At 41.3% G+C, this 17541-nt stretch overlaps 1 protein-coding gene across 2 annotated transcripts in view; it reads right to left on the minus strand.

Moving 5' to 3' along the window:
* The window catches only part of CUNH1orf105 (chromosome unknown C1orf105 homolog), a 21773-nt gene extending 4988 nt beyond the window's left edge, over positions 1-16785 (minus strand). Inside the window, exons 1-3 of one of the 2 annotated variants that reach the window (XM_032291692.1) lie at positions 15614-16785; positions 8766-8843; positions 2494-2561 (exon numbers count right to left, since the gene is read on the minus strand). In XM_032291692.1, coding sequence (XP_032147583.1) covers positions 2494-2561; positions 8766-8843; positions 15614-15631 — 164 coding nt within the window. In that variant the 5' untranslated portion in view covers positions 15632-16785. Of the gene's footprint in view, positions 1-2493; positions 2562-8765; positions 8844-13147; positions 13805-15613 lie in introns of those variants that run through there. The other variant, XM_032291693.1, reaches the window with a different exon arrangement.
* Positions 16786-17541: the final 756 nt, after the last annotated feature.

The following is a 17541-nucleotide window of genomic DNA, read 5'->3' on the forward strand; positions in this document are numbered from 1 at the left end:
TTTTTTTTTTTTTTTTTTTTTTTTTTGAGATGCGGTTTTGCTCTTGTTGCCCAGGCTGGAGGGCAATGGGACGATCTTGGCTCACTGCACCTCCATCTCTTGGGTTCAAGCAATTCTCCTGCCTCAACTTCCTGAGTAGCTGGGATTACAGGTGCTCGCGACCATGCCCGGCTAATTTTGTATTTTTAGTAGAGACAGGGTTTCTCCATGTTGGTCAGGCTGATCTTGAACTCCTGACCTCCGGTGATCTGCCCACCTTGGCCTCCCAAAGTGCTGGGATTACAGGCGTGAGCCACTGTGCCTGGCCAAGATCTATTTATTCTATAATTCAACAATTATGTATCTATCCTCCCATCTTTTCTCCCTCTTTTCCTTTTTTCCTTCATTCTTTTCATTCAATAAGTATTATATTTTAATTCCTGCAATGGCTGCAAAGTCACTTTTTAAAAAACCATAATTTCGGTGAAGATAATTCTACTTGCCTACATATGCAGTGATACTTAAAAACTATGAAAACAGATTTTAAAAGCTACAGATAGAACCAGGCCCTTGCTTTATAGCCACTTTAGCTCAAACAGAAGTGGTATGTTTTCCTTCATAACACTGAAGAAAAGAATGCAACAATCAATCTCATGATATGTCTGGTTGATATTGACATGATTTTAGGATTGGCTCAATCCTTGGTCTTAGTTTTAAAGGAATAAGAGCTATTTGTTTAGAATATAACTAATTAACGTTCTGGGATTTTGTCCTTTAAATAAAGTACAAAACTTGCAAGATAAGTAAAATGGGGCAACAAATTTCAAAAGGTTATTTCGCAGAAGAGTGAACTTTTGCTCACAATTCTCTGGTTTTAGATGGTTCAGCTTTTACATTTAAAGTTCATAATGAATATTTATTAGAATTACTTTAACCATATAAGCACTGTTTAAAGGTATAGCGTCAGTATAGGTCAACGTTATTAGTGATGGAGCTTGTACTGCTCAAATAGTCACTTCCTTCATAACCTTGTCTGCTACCATGGCCCAGGAACTGGGTACATGTTGTCAGTGTATCTGGAACAAATGGCCCTAAGGTCATAAAAGGAATCAGAACATGTATCACTATTCAACATAAGGTTATCAAAAAAACCTATTTATTTTTCCACATCATTGCTCTCTGTATCAGGGAAAAAATTAAAATTGCCATTAGATTACATACAGCTTTTTTGGTTAGTCACATGTAAAGGTGAGCATGTATCTACTTTCCAACCATCTATTGAAATGCAGTTTGACCTATATTGATGTCTTATTCAGAATGAGTCCATCTTTTGCAATTATTATTATTATTTTTTTGAGATGGAGTTTCACTCCTCCCTGGAGTGCGATGACGTGATCTCGGCTCACTGCAACCTCCACCTCCTGGGTTCAAGTGATTCTCCTGCCTCAGCCTCCCAAGTAGCTGGAATTACAGGGGCCTGCCACCATGCCAAGTTAATTTTTGTATTTTTACTAGAGATGGGGTTTCACCATATTGGCCAGGCTGGTCTTGAACTCCTGACCTCAGGTGATACACCTGCCTTGGCCTCCCAAAGTGCTGGGATTATAGGCGTGAGCCACCATCCCTGGCCTGTTTTGTATGTTTTAATAAAGTAAAAACACAATTCTTCTTCCCTGCCTGATAGTTAAATATAGCAGAAAAAAAGTCTTTGAAAAACCAGGCAGGGCATGGTGGCTCACGCCTGTAATCACAGCACTTTGGGAGGCCGAAGCAAGAGGATCACCAGAGGTTCAGGAGTTTGAGAACAGCCTGGCCAAAATGGTTAAACCCCATCTCTACCAAAAAAAAAAAAAAATTAGCCAGCCGTGACGGTGGGCACCTGTAATCTCAGCTACTTGGGAGGTTGAGACAGGAGAACTGCTTAAACCTGGGAGGCAGATTGCAGTGAGCCAAGATTGTACCACTGCACTCTAGCCTGGGTGACAGAGAGAGACTCCATCTCAACAACAACAGCTAATCAGAATTCCAACTGGATTTTGTGTCTGTTATACTCGATCTTGATTTTTAAAAAAGCTTTAAATAACAACCAAACAAACTGATAAGAGGAATTTTAGTTAATAGAACGTAGCAGAGAATATCTCGGACTAAGGAAAGATTATGTGTTATCTCCCATATCTTGCAAATTAGATATGTCATCTATGTTGTCAATTTGTATTTAGTTCCACCTGAATTATCAAAGAAATTTCCTATCATATTTCTTATATTGTTCTTGTGAAGGTGGAAAGGAAGATTATACTTTCTGCAGTAGTTTCAGTAGTTGTTCAAACAAAAAGGTGAACTTTCTTTTTTGATCGAATGATTTGGTTTAACCAGGAAATAAAACCAGTCAAGAAGCCTGCTCCCTAAGCAGGCCTTAAACATTCCTCTTACTATGCTTCTCAATCCACTCTCCTATGTCCTCAAACTGATATAACCAGAATTAAAGTCATGTCCTGATTTAAATTGTTGACTTACCTATGACTCATAAAATTCTCAAAGGATACTTTTGGATCATCTAGGATTTTCATTGTTCTTGGTTGTACCTCAAGAAGAAAGTCTCATTTAGAATGTTGCCTGTAATTGCATTCTTATTTAAATAAATAAGGTACCACTTTAGCAAACTTGAGTTGTATTTGATATCAAAGTCATTCATACATCCTTTTGTGATATGAATGAACCAGAGGGTTTCACCCTTTCCTCAAGTCAGAATCTTTGTTCTTGCCTGGATATCCGTTGAAATTAGATACCCAGATTTAGTAAATCTTTAGAATCTTTGTTTAGATGCCCTCACTCCTACCACACACATTCTCCAGGTGTCAGGTTAACTATCACTTTCTCACAGAGACTACTGACTCCTGGAGTACTTTTGGTAGTTCCCAGTGCTCTGTTCTTAGGGCCTCCTGTATCAAAATACTCATAACCTTTATATTGCATTTACTTGCATAGTGTCTGGCTTCCCTAATAGACTTTTAGCTTCATGAGGGCATAGACCTTGTCTTTGTTTTTGTATTTCCAGCTGCTAACACGATGTCTAAGAAATATTTTTGATCAACGTAGGGAATGAATGAACCCACCTTGAAGCACACCTGAAATTTTAAAGGTGTCCTTTATACAGACCTAAAATCAATGTGCAGTTACAGTATTTTTTGTTAAGAAACATCACTTTCTTGAACTTTTCCAAATTTGTTCATAGAACTAGATGTTGTTTTTCTTTTAAGAATGTTTTCACTAGGAAGCATTTTTCCATTATTTCTCAAAAATTATTGTAGCTACAATAATAAAATGATAATCACAAAGATGTAGGTGCAGGTGTTCAACTACTTTACTCACTAAGTAACTTGTACCAGGTGACTCATGATTTAAGTTTATGACAGAACAAAGTTACAAATTATGATGAATCAAGGACCTTTAGAGGTGCTTGAAAATAGCAAAAAACAGAACACAAAGGCTATATAAATGCCAAAAATGTACTATGTTTAATCAGCTTGTTCTCCTAACTCATTAGCTGAAGAAAGGATGAAAGAGGGAGAAGAAGGAAATGACCTGGTAACAAGGAACTTATGGGCATAGTGGGGGCAGCCAAGGCTTTAGTGAGAACCTGAGGACAGATTTCTAAACATAAAAGGGGATGAGAATGTGCCAGAGACAGACTGCTTTATTCAAAAATTTATCTAAAGTTGACCCTGCTCCAACGAAACATGCAGGAAACTCTCTACCTCCTCCTAAATAGCATGATTCCTGTTCTAAATCCCCTAAATCCAGCTAGTGCCCTTACATGAATGAGCTGCACTACAGGGGTTACATCAGAACAAAGCTGCCTGCAAAGACAGCATTTTTGTTTGTGAGAAAAAGTATACTGTGGTGTACTCCTATTCATTCTGGAAAACCCTGAATAGTCTTTTTTTTCAAGGAAGACTTTCTTGATATTTACTTTCGCTGCCCCTTCACTCCCCATCAGATCTATTTCTATTGATTACATTCTGTTGTCATTATTTACTTATTTGTTGACTCCTTAAAGGCAGGATTTATGTCTGCCTTTCTCTCTTTCTTTTTCTTTCTTTCTTTCTTTCTTTCTTTCTTTCTTTCTTTCTTTCTTTCTTTTTCTTTCTTTTTTTCTCTTTCTCTCTCTCTCTCTCCCTCCCTCCCTCCCTCTCTCTTTCTTTCTTTCTTTCTTTCTTTCTTTTCTTCTTTCTTTCTTTCTTTCGTTCTTTCTTTCTTTCTTTCCTTCTTTCTTTCTTTCTTTCTTTTCTTTGTAGCTTACCTAAGTACTTGGGCCATGGCAGACAATCAATAAATGTTTGTTGAAATCAACTTAATTTATCTTAAAACAATTTTTATATAGGTTAGAGAATGTCTGTTTACAGTATGTCTAGCTTGACAGTCCTACTTTAAGGGGCTTGAAAGTGTTAATTAGAGAGCAGTGCAGATAACAGGACTACAAAATAGGTGCATTAAGGGGAAGACGAGCTGTTTGGAGCAGACGTGACAAAACGCAGCCTAGATAAAACCAAGGCAAAGATCCCTGGTGAATCACAACCATAACTGTCAGTAGGTATTTCTTCTGCACTAAATGGTTGAGCTTCTGGCCCAAGGTTATGTAGGAATATGAGTAATTACATAACCAGGTCCTGTTTACATTTTTTGAGATTCATCCATTTTGTGCTTTTATTTATCTAGTGCTAAATTCTTTTTTATTTTATTTTAAATTTTTTAATTTAATTTTTTTTTTTTTTTTTTTTTTTTTTGAGATGGAGTCTCGCTCTGTCACCCAGGCTGGAGTGAAGTGGCACCATCTCGGCTCACTGCAACCTCCACTTCCCGGGTTCAAGCAATTCTCCTGCCTCAGCCTTGTGAGTAGCTGGGATTATAGGTGCACACGAGCATGCCTGGCTAATTTCTGTACTTTTAGTAGAGATGGGTTTTCACTATATTGGCCAGGCTGTTCTTGAACTCCTGACCTCAGTTGATCCTCCTACCTCGGCCTCCCAAAGTGCTGGGACTATAGGCGTGAGCCACCCCGCCCAGCTGCTAATTTCGTTTTGTTGATGTTTATGATATCATGTATCATAAGCCACCATCTTAATGTATAATTTAGTAGTTTTTAGTATATTCAGAAAGTTGTAAAACGATCACCATTATTTACTTCTAGAACATTTCATGACCCCAAAAAGAAACCACATAGCTATTAGCAAGTACTCTTCACTCACTCCTCCCCCCAGTCTTTGGCAACCATTGTCTATTTTCTGTCTCTATGAATTTTCCTATTCTGGACATTTTATATAAATGTAACTAATATAATATGTGATCTTTTGCATCTGATTTCTTTTACTCAGCAAAATGTTTTCAAGGTTCATCCATGTTACAGCATCTTTCAGTGATTCATTCTGTTTTATGATTAATATTCTATTATATAGATAGACCACATTTTGTTTTTCCATGAATCAAGTTATAGACATTTGGGTTATTTTCACTTTTCAGCTATTGTGATGTGGCTGCTATGCACATTCTTGTAGAAGTTTGTGTGTGAATATGTTTTTAACTCCTGGGGTACATATCTAGGAATAGAATTGCTGGGTCATATAGTAACTCTGTGTCTAAGTTTTTGAGGACTTCCTAAACTGTTTTTCAAAGCAACTATGCTGTTTTACATTTCCATCAGCAATGGATGAGGGTTCTAACTTCTCCATATCCTGGCCAACACTTGCTATTATCCACTGTCTTTTTTTCTTTTTTTAATTAAAGCCATTCTAGTGGACAAAAAGTGTATCTCATCATGGTTTTAATTTGCATTTGCTTAATAACAAATAATATTGAGCATCTTTTTATGTGTTTGTTGGTCATCTATAGATCTTTGGAGAATGTCTATTGAAACTGTTTTCTCACTTTTCAACTAGGGTGTTTGCCTTTTTATTGTTGAGTTGTAAGTGTTCTTTATATATTCCAGATACTAGTCTCTTATTTGATATAATCCCTTATCTGACGATTTGCAAATATTTTGGTTGTCTTTTCATGTTCTTGATGTTGTTCTTTGCAGTACAAAAATGTAAAATTTTGATGAAGACTGATTTATCTATATTCTTTTGTTGCTTGTGTTTTGCATGTCCTATCTTAGAAAACATTGCCTTATCTGAGGTCATGAAGCTTTATACCCATGTTTTCTTCTAAGAGCTTTATGGTTTTAGGTCTTACATTTAGGTCTTTGACCTATTTTGAGTTATTTTTGTACATAGTGTGAGGAAGAGGTACAAATTTGTTCTTTTACATGTATCTATACAGCTGCCCCAGTACCACTTATTGAAAAGACTATTCTTTCCTCATTGAACTGTCTTGGTACCTTTGTCAAAAATCAATCGTTTATAAATGTAAGAATTTACTTCTGGACTCTCAATTTTATTCCATTGATCTATTTGTCTATCTTTATGGCAGTACCACACAGTTCTGACCATACGGTTGTAGTTAGTTTTAAAATCAAGAAGTGTGTGGCCTCCGACTTTGTTCTTTTTTAAGATTGTTTGGCTATCCTGGATCTCTTGCATTTTAATATAAATTTTAAGATATTGTAAATTTCTATAAAAATGGCACCTGGGATTTTGAGGATTACATTAAATATGTAGACCATGTTGGGGGTATAGCCATCTTTACAATATTAAGTGTTCCAATCCATAAACATGGGGTTCTTTCCATGTATTTGGATATTTTAAATTTTCTTTCTATGATGTTTTATACTTTTCATTGTATAGCATTTGTGTGTCTTGTTAAATTTATACCTAAATAATTTTTGATGCTATTGCAAATGGCATTGTTTTCTTCATTTTGTTCATTGCTAGTAATAGAAGCTAATTATATTGATCTTGTATCCTCCACACTGCTGTACTCATTTATTAGCGATAATAGAGTTCTGTGCATTCCTTAGGACTCTCTCTGTATAAGATCATGTGATCTGCAAATAGACTAATTGTACTTCTTCCTTTCTAATGCAGATGTCCTTTATTTCTTTTTCCTATTTTAATTTTTCTGGCTAGAGTGTATAGTAAAATGTTGAGTAGAAATGTCAAGAGCAGACATTGGTGCCTTGTTCCTAGTCTTAGGGGAAAGTATCTGGTTTTTTACCACTAAGTAGGATGATAGCTGTTGGTTTTTCAAACTGCTGTTTATTAGGCTGAGGAAGTTCCCTTCTATTCCTAGGAGTCTTTTTATATCTTCCCCAGTATTTCAATTCAACTCACTGCTGAGAAAGAAGGGGTGTCACAGTGATTACAGCAGACCTGCAGTCCATCCCCTTGGGAGGACTCTGAGGTGCTACAGCATATAGTGAGGCAAGGGTATTTCATGTTTATTTTCTGACTTTCTGTAGTTTCCCACCAGATTCTGACAGCAGTAGAGAAGGGTCCCTGGGCACTTTTATGCTTGAAGCCCTTCCTTTTAGAAGCCGCAATAAATGGCAAAATGACAGCCTGTGACTCTACTTCTATCCTTCCTGGAAAAGGGCAAAGGTCAGGGAAGAGATCTTGAGAAAGAGGACTGCTGCTGACATCCCAGTGTGCCAGCTCAGGCCTGGGATTGGTGCATTCTAAATGTGGACAAGAGCTTCCAGGAATAAGACCAGGAGAAATCCCAATCCTAGTTTTCCAGACTCCAGCCAATGCTAATATTTAACCCAGTGACCATAGTTGTGTGGAAAATGAACATACACAGCAACATCCAGGTGCAGTTTTGCCAGTAGCTTCAGTTAAATTTCTAAATCCCACATAAAAATTTCACAAAACTGCCACTCTTTCACATCCGACTAGCCTGAAGACTTTTGCCATGGACTCAGTGGAGGAGCCCCTCTTACAACTTCTATTTTTTCTTCCATTCTTTGCCCTTCGTTTTAAGCACACTTAGCCTACACATTTACCCCACCTTCCTCCCCAGGTCAAAGGAGAATTATAGGATAACAGAGTTGAAGAAATGCTCCCCCAGCCCTTACTTCAAACCTAACCATGTTGCTAAATTAACTTGTAACCCAAGCCTCTTCCTTATCCTGACACTACCAACCATCCCAACACTAACTCAAATTCTTAAATTAACCAAAGGCCTAACTCCAGTCTAGTCTAGCATCTTTCCTGAATCAGGACTCTGATTCAGCAACTCTGACAGATGGCAGAAGTTTATCTTTGTTCCCTCCACAACTCCCTTGCTCTCCTTTATTTTCCTAACACTTCTCCCCTCCCACCATTCTCCACTACATGTTACAGGGATCCACCTGTAACATGTAGCAGGTGACACCACCCCTGACTACCAAGAAAGTACTGTAGACTCTCCCCCCAGTCTTTCTCTTGAGATGCTGCCTAAATTAACAGTAGACCCAAACATGAAGCTATATGTCTCCTGATTGTAATGATGGAGAGATGGGTGTGTGCATATGTGTTGTGTGGGGGCTACATTAAGGAGCGAGAAGAAGCTCCATAACCCCCTGAGCCTCTGAGAGGCTGTAGTTACTTAGGAGTCCAAGGCAAAGTGGCTCATTGCATCTCTATTGTGGCCCACCTATGTTGGTTCCCCTTTGGCTTGTTGAAATGGAGAAGGCTTATCATGTTCTGTCAGTTGATGCTGCTCCCAGGACCAACAGTTCCTCCTTGGCAGCCTTTATCTAGACCTTCCTTGCAATGGGCCCCATCACTATCTCTGTTCACAGGGCTTGGCGTGGAAGGGAAGTGCTGTGCCCTGAGATGCCCGTGCCTGTCTCTGTCTTCCCCCTTGCCTACCATTTTCATTTCTCGACAAGTGGAGCACAGCTTCTGGTTTCTGAGCAGCAACATGGAGTCACTCTGGTTCCTCTTGGCCTGAGGGAAAAGAGAGACAGAGGAAGGTGAGAAAATGGTGGAGCACGCAGGGCAGCAGAGATATAGGAAAGCAGTGGAAGGGGGAGAGAGGTAACAGTTTTTCCTTCCGTAAAACAGAGATGGGCACTCTGGTCTCAGCCCATCCAGGGTGGATGTTGAATCTGGAGTGTGCTGCTGTTGGTAGGTTCCTGAGAGTTTAGGCAGGAGGTACTGAGACCCAGGCTAAACGGTGGTCTCGAGCCTGCTGCATACAGCGGTACAGATGTGAAGACAGCTGGCAGAGGTGGCTGCGCCTGACATTCAGTGGGGTCTCTGCTTTCCAGCCTGAGCACCCATGTCTGAGGGGCTGCATTCTCATATAGATGGCCCATTTTTTCCATTTCACACAAAGGCTCTGCCATATAGACTGAGGATCTCTGATGGCCTGAGAAAGCATGAAGAGAACACTTCTCTTCCGCAAACCTTTTTCACGCACCTTTGCCAAGCATCGCCCTCCTTTCTCCTGCCTTAACTCTGAGCCAGTATCAGCTCCCATGCGTCCATGGTCCAGCACCATTTGGCCCTTCTGGACCTCCTGAGCACAATGAATGAAGCCACAAACAGAACTCAAGCTTCTGTGTGGGTCCTGAGCCCTTCAATCCTCCAAGAAAGAGAGGCTGTCTCAGCAGGTGAAGAAACAACCAATGGAAGAAGGGCAGGGGCACCCTATCTGCTCACTGTAATTACTGCTTTTTGTTCTGACCTCATTTCTGCAAAAGGGTTAAAGAGAGGACTTTGGGCATTTATACCTCGTTCAGGAGGTTCTCATTTGCATCTCTGATAAAGGTTCTTTAAGAAGCGAATGGGAACTTGAGGCTAAAATTATGTTTGGGGATTCTCTCTTAACCTTCCTCATTCACATTGACATCAGTCATGAGATGTGGTCACACAAGGTACAGCATATGGAGGAGAGGAAAACCACACTGAGAAGACTGACTGAAGTCTTCTCTTTCATTTGATATGCTTGCTGGCCCATCACTACATAGTGTCCCTTGACCCATTCCTGTTGCCCTGGGAGGCATGGGGAACAGAAAGAGAAGGAACAGAAAGTGAGGAGTTCCTGAGGTGTGCTCCTAGGATGGCCTTTGCCAGATCATTCTGCAAGTAGCTTTATCCTGTCAGGGACATATGGCACTTAGGTGAGGCATCAATGGGAGTCTGAGGGCTAAAAACTAGTAACAAAGTGGGATTCTTTTAACAAATATTTAAAATACACTTCATTTTTATAGAGCGCTCTAAAAAGAATCAACTCAGTATTACAATGTTGTGTGTTGGTATGTCCAAGTACGTGTGTGAATAACTAGATTCATTCATTCAACAACAAACGTCTATTGTGAGGCTACTAAGTAAAGGGTGCTGTGACCTACAGATGAATAAGGCAAAGTTTCTGGAAGGAAGTTTCTAAGGAAGACAAAGGAAGAATACAAATCCATTCATTTACCCATTCATTAGGTACTGGAGACACTGAAATAAATAAGATATAGTTTGTGACCTCAAGCTGCTCAACAGCCAGCAGCCTATACATCAAGAAGTATGATGGTACTGAAGACGCTACAACAGAAATATATTGAGGCCTCAATGAAGCTGAAAGGGATCATTGAGCTCAACTGGGGATGGGACAGAGAGGGAAGGGTCTGAGAAGGGTGAAAAAAACAGGCAATGCTTGGTAGGTATTTGTGGAGTGAACAAGGATAGGGGAGGGTGTTCCAAGCCCAGGAAACGCTACGCAACAACCTGAAAGAAGAACCTAGCAAATCAGCTTCAGGTAAGTGAATATAGGTTAGAACGGACAGGTTGTTTGGTGGGAGGATGGATGGAGTGAGAAGAGAGACTAGAGATGAAGTGTCTGTGTGTATTGACTCCTCTGCTTTGGGATAATTCAACTTCCTACCATGTCTTCCTGATACCTCTGGGGTGGTATCCCCTGAAGCTCTAGCTGCTCCATCCATCCCTCACATTTTTGAGGTGTGAGACTGAAGTACTTTTCTGAAACTACAATTAAGGTAGAACATACTAGATATCATACAAGAGCCAGTGATACCTCAGGAGACTCCAGAAAACAGAGAGACCACTTCTGATTGGAGAAATCAGGAAAGACCTTCTAGAGATGGAATTTGTACTCAGTCTGAAGGGACGAGAAGTCCTGGACAGGGGAGGTAGATATGGAAGAATCCTTGGGCAGGTTTGTTTTTAGTAGAGTTATAAACTCTTCACTGAAAGTATTTCCTTCACTTTTTTCCAAACTTCTGGTTTCAGCTAAGAATATTACTAGACCCCACAGGAATCAGAATCTCAGTTCATTGCAAATCAAGCAACAGATATTATTGCAAGCGCTTGCTATGTTAATGAATACTGTAAATGTGACTACAGAGTCCCATAACATGATGACTGTCATCTCTTAAAACGTGAAAGATGAAATGCTTATATATTGTCCCACCTGGCCTTGATAACTACTCATTTAAGACATAGTATAGGTGTTAAATCTTCAGAAAACCTTTCTCCTGGGCCTCCTACTATTTCTCACCCTCCTAACCTCGGTTGGGTATCTGTCTCTTTAATTGCATCATAAACTCAATCTAGCTTTCTTTGTATTTGCACTATTCTTGTTTGTAAATGTGTTTGTTTCCTTCAATGGGCTGAGTTATTATATTTAAGAGCAAGAATCCCAAAACACCAAAAGCATTGGCAACAAAAGCCAAAATAGACAAATGGGACCTAATCAAACTCCACAGCTTCTGCACAGCAAAAGAAACAGTCATTAGAGTGAATTGGCAACCAACAGATTGGGAAAAAATTTTTGCAGTTTATCCATCTGACAAAGGGCTGATATCCAGAATTTACAAAGAGCTAAAACAGATTTACAAGAAAAAAACAAACAAGCCCATTCAAAAGTAGGCAAAGGATATGAACAGATACTTTACAAAAGAAGACATACATGAGGCCAACAAACATATGAAAAAATGCTCATCATCACTGGGCATCAGAGAAATGCAAATCAAAACTACATTGAGATACCATCCCACACTAGTTAGAATGGCGATCATTAAAAAATCTAGAGACAACAGATGCTGGAGAGGATGTGGAGAAATAGGAACACTTTTACACTGTTGGTGGGAGTGTAAATTAGTTCAACCATTGTGAAAGACAGTGTGGTGATTCCTCAAGGACCTAGAAATAGAAATTCCATTTGACCCAGCAATCCCATTACTGGGTATATATCCAAAGGATTATAAATCGTTCTACTATAAGGACATGTGCACACGAATGTTCATTGCAGCACTGTTTACAATAGCAAAGACCTGAAGCAACCCAAATGCCCATTGATGATAGACTGGACAGGGAAAATGTGGCACATATACACCATGGAATATTATGCAGCCATCAAAAACAATGAGTTTGTGTCCTTTGTAGGGACATGGATGAACCTGGAAACCATCATTCTCAGCAAACTGACCAAAGAGCAGAAGATCAAACACTGAATGTTCTCACTCATAGGCGGGTGTTGAACAATGAGAACACATGGACACAGGAAGGGGAGCACTACACACTGGGGTCTGTAGGGGGAAAATAGGGGAGGGACAGTGGGGGGTGGGGAGTTGGGGAGAGATAACATGGGGAGAAATGCCAAATATGGGTGATGGGGAGGAAGGCAGCAAATCATGCTGCCACGTGTGTACCTATGCAACAATCTTGCATGTCCTTCACATGTACCCCAATACCTAAAATGCAATAAGATAAATTTAAAAAAAAAAAGAGCAAGAATCATGTTTTATGCATCTTTGTATTCCTAGAACCTATGATAGAACCTGGCACACAGTAAGTATTCAACAAACATTGGGTGAATGACTGAGTCATTGTAAGCAATTTAAATTATCAGGTCTAAATATAGACACAACATACATACATATATATGTATATATATTTACCTAAAACAAAAGATACATATATACACGAAGATCACTATTATAGCACTGTCTTTTGTCTTCAGGGAAATATTACCGAACATTAGTGTTGTAGTGCAACAAATTCATTCTACGTAATGTGCTGGGGAAGAGCACTGGATAGATGCCCAAAGAGTTCTGTTCCAGTCCTGGCTCATGAACAACTCAGGCGACTTTTGTCAATAATATAAACTCTCCAGGTCTCCCTTTCCCTACTGATAATGGTCTTGGGGTCAAAAAGACAAAGGCGGATACTCTCATCCTGTCCCTTTACACTTTACATGTAAAGGTAAAAAGCAGTCTTTGATCTGTGCTGTACTCTACCTCAGACTCGCCATCAGTTGAGGCCTGACCTCCAGGAAGAGCTGCTCCATTTCTATCTGGAGAAGGGATGAGGGCATTAAAGAGTCATGGAATGCAGCTGTGATAGGCTACTTCAAGGTGATGCAAACATTTGGGACTCCATGTCCTGCAGGCCTCATTTCCTCCATTCTGTCTGGCTTTCTTTCCCAGCCCTGAAACCAGGGTCTTAGGTCTTTTTCTTCTGCAGCATTCCCTTCTCACTCCTGGTTTCCTTATGGCCAACTTGGCAGTAATAACAGGAATGGAGAGGGAATTGTCCAGGTTCATAGCACAAGGCCCTGGTTATATTAGGTCTAGAGCCAGAGGCACCGGAATGTTAATGGGGCTCTCATTTTTCCAAGCAGCTGTCCTCTGGACAGCAGATGGCAGTTGTGACAGGAGAGTGACAGCAACCTAGTGAGAGCCTGGCCAAGGTATGATGCAGATTTCAGCCAGTCCCCAGAAGACAAAGCATATTTTACAATTGGAAACATCCTCATACCTGAGGACAATATTGGCTGCGGTGTCTAAGGGCTGGCTCATGGCCCAAGGCTGTGGCCTCCTTGAACCCTTGGCAAAGAGACAGAAACATATTTCTCTCCATCTCTCTCTCCCTCTACTCTCCTCCTTCTTTCTATTTTTCACTCCCTTTCTTTCTCTCTCTTACACACCTGTTCACGTAAAAACTGAAAATGTGAGCACCAAATGGTGATTAAAACAGCATTCTGTGTGGTGTACTGACACATTTGCCTGTGTCCTTCTTTCCTTCAACACCTCGTTTCTTTTCTTCTTCCTGCTTGTAACTTAACTGAGAGAGCCCTCATAGGACACCTGGTTCAAATCTTTCAATTAACCCAATGAAAAAGCTGTGGTCCAGAAAGGTTAAAAGATTTGTCCAATACCGCATGTATTGAGCTTCAATCAGCTAGAAGGTTTTTGGATAAAAGGATCAACAACAGATTATCTTTCCTCAGGGGAAGAGTAAACTCTTAGAATCCACATAATGGCAGAATTATTTCTACCACATAGAATCCCAAAAGTAGTGGTCAGAGAACTGGTTTCAATATCCCCCAAAAACCTTATGGTATTACACATGTTCCTTCTTTCTGAAAACACCAGCCATTTTAAAGAATAAAGCTGAATATGCTCTCAAAAACTCTTCATGTTCACTAGGAAAAAAACCCAAAAATGTACACAAAATAATATCCATGTCCCTATATTCAGACTTATTAAATTTGATTTTTACTACATCACTATTTTAGGCCAATAGCATTTAATATTCTCTTTAAAATTGTATGTGTAGTTATATGCATCAGATCAATATAAGAAATATAAGTATGAAAATGACTTAGGAGTAAATAAGGTAGTTTCCTTGGTAGTTATGAGCTTTGAAAACTTAGCCATTGAGAGAGAAATAATAAAAAGAGAGTTCTTAGTGGAGAGAAAATAGGAAGTCAACATCCTATACATCTTCCCAGCTCTGCCTCTGCTACTGCACAATCTTTTTAGCCAGGGCTTTTTGCCTCAGGTCGGCTAAAAGCAAAATAAATAATGTTCTTATCTTCACTCTTACTCATTAGACTGGAACAACAAACACGGATCAAAGTGAGCAGAGAGAAAGAGTGGGGGCAGGAACTGAGAGGGTGGAGTGGCATTTTATCATCTATTAGTAACTGAGGAGCTCGAGCTCCACCCAGTACCAGCAAGTGGGCAAAGGGGTTTCAGAGTCTCCAGCTGCAGTTTTGCAGGTCACCCCCACACATCTGCTGTTCCCTTGCCCTGGATCACTGAGTCAGTCACATCACCTCTTGGCCCAGTTACGCAGCTAGCATGATGCACTTTTCTGTTTCTCGGTATCTTGAGGAGTCCTGAGTGGATGCCTGGAAATGGCAGGTGAAAGTGATGACTAATGAAGAAGCTTCCTCACAGTAAATGTTTAAATGAGGAAATGTTTAGGCTTCATTTCTTGCTTTTCACTGCAAGTCTTTCTTCTTTGATAGTCCTGCCTCTCCTTTTGTGTTTTTTGTCCCTCACCTCTGTGTGTGTTTCTCTCTCTTGCTGTCTGTCTCCCTCTCCCTGTCATGGTGCCTGAGACTGTTTCCCCTTTATCTATTAACTAGGAAATACTGCTCAGGCACACGTACACCTGCCTCTGCCACGAGGCTGCTCCTGGGCAGGGGAGGAGTTAGTGGGTGTTGAAAGTTCTGCCCTTTGACCTGTGACGGTGAAGAAGAGGGCAGCCAGATGGCAGGACCTTTGCACCTCTGCACAGGGTCCAGGGCCTCCAGTTAGCCTCCGGATTGCCAGCAGCTTCTTGGCAAGTCCCTGATTTAGAGGATGAAGGAAGAGATCGTGTCCACAGTACATTCTACCCACTTGAAACACAACAGTTTCCTTCCAGAAGGGAGCAGCCACCAGCTGAAGCCACGTTGACCTCATGGCACATACCTGCAGGCCTTCATCCATGCAGTAGACTCTTGGAGCCAGATTCAAATTTGAAGACGTCTTTGTGACAGGAAAGAATATGACTGGAGCTATCTGCCTGGTGCCCCAGCAGAGCAAGGATCCCGGGTTCCCTAGTTGCCTTTCAATCTGCAGGGGTGACTCTCAAGTACAAATCAGTGGAGGGTCAGCCCTCCACAGGATGAGAATGAGGGTGAGGTTGAGGTTGAGGGACCTGTGTTCTCTCTTGGGAGGACCAACCGATTTGGCACTTCTCGCGGGTCAGCCGGGAGACTGGCCTCCCAGGCACCCTTTAGGCTACTCAGCTGGAAGCTATTGCTCTTAACTGCCATCTAGTGGCTAACCATGAATATTGCAGCCACAAAACCCGCTACACCCAGCCGGAGAATGGCCTCTCCCTGCACCTGGTCGTTTTGATTGGCTTTCCTTCCCCAACCTCCATCCCAACCAGGTTGGGGCCTGGTGTTATGTGTGTAAGTTGCCACAGTACAGAGATCCAGAACAACTCTGAGATGAGGTGTCGTTCAGCGGCAGGTGAGACCTGTCTAAATAGGAAGCTCACAGCAACTGGATGACTGGAAGGCTTCTTGCTGGCTCTGCAGCAATCGCTAAGCCAGTCCTGCCTCCCCACTCATTCCCCCCACCTCCACCCAGTGCAGGTCATGGTTGCCAGTTACCTCCTTGCCTGTCCAGGGTGTCAGAGGGACTAAGAGATGACTCGTAAGCAAAGCTTGGCCCGTGACGCTCCGGTGTTGGAAACCTGGAATGTGCCCTCTCTGCTCTTGGCTGTTGGGCCCTGTGTGCATTAGCTGGGCTCAGCCGTGTCCTTGTTTCCCTTTCATGTATGCTCATAGTTCCTTGACGTTCTTCAAGCATTTCCTGTACACTCAGTCTCCACCTCTTTGCTGATCAGCTTCTCTTCTCTTTCCAGTTCTTCCTCCACCCCTGGCTCTTCCCTCTGCTTGAAAACAGTACCCTCTAGAGCCCTTGCAGATCCCACTTGCTCCTGAACCATTCCCTCACTGCCCCTCTGCTTGCCCACCCTGGGAGTGACCTTTGCTCCCACCTTCTCTCACAAGTGCTGTGGCCTGTCTCTGAGACGCATTCTCAGAGTGTCCCCTCATGTTTGCTCACTCATGTGCGTAGCTGAAACTGACTTATTCATCTCTGATGTATTAAAGCAAATGCAAAGGCCTCTGTAAACATTTATTGATTGTCACCAGGGCTTCTAATAATTGTGGCTCACATTCCCTGAGCTCTTGCTCTGGGTGGGGTCCTGTGTCAAGTGCTTTAGGACACTGTTTCAGGCACTGTCTGTGACAGCCCTGTGAGGGATGCATAGTTTTTCAGGTGAAAAAACTGCTTATCTCACCATATGTTTTCTTTCTCCAGCTCAGGGAGGTCCTGACTACCCAAGCGCTGTAGCCTCTGTGCTTGCTCCACAGTGACACTGAGTGTCACTTAGCAGCCAGTCATGGTGGAGGGGAAATGAGGAGTTTTTAATGTAAAATTCCACAGGTGTGGGGGTTGTGGGTGGGAGGCATAAGCAGGCCTCTGGGGGAGGCATTAGAGACTCCAGATTGGTTCCAGTCATACGCTGACAGGCAGTCTCTGAAAGTCCTGGGGCAGATTCCTCCATACTAATTTTTAGTTTCCTGTTTTGTTGATTCTAACCTTATGCCTGTATTCTTAGTTCTAGTGAACTGGGGCCCTAAGGCACTTGAAACAGAGTGAGGGGGGTGGTGCCCATTCATTTTGCTTAACAAATATTTATTGACCACTGATCGTGTACCAAGCACAGGACTGTGCTAAGAAGATGGGACATGTATTCATATCGTATGTCATTCTAGAATGAATTTTCATTTCCATTAAAAAATTTTGAGTACCTTAGATAAAACATCTGGAACTTGAAA

Source organism: Sapajus apella, unplaced genomic scaffold (assembly GCF_009761245.1).
Source record: "Sapajus apella isolate SASKATOON/1434 unplaced genomic scaffold, GSC_monkey_1.0 scaffold25, whole genome shotgun sequence".
Classification (NCBI taxonomy): domain Eukaryota; kingdom Metazoa; phylum Chordata; class Mammalia; order Primates; family Cebidae; genus Sapajus; species Sapajus apella.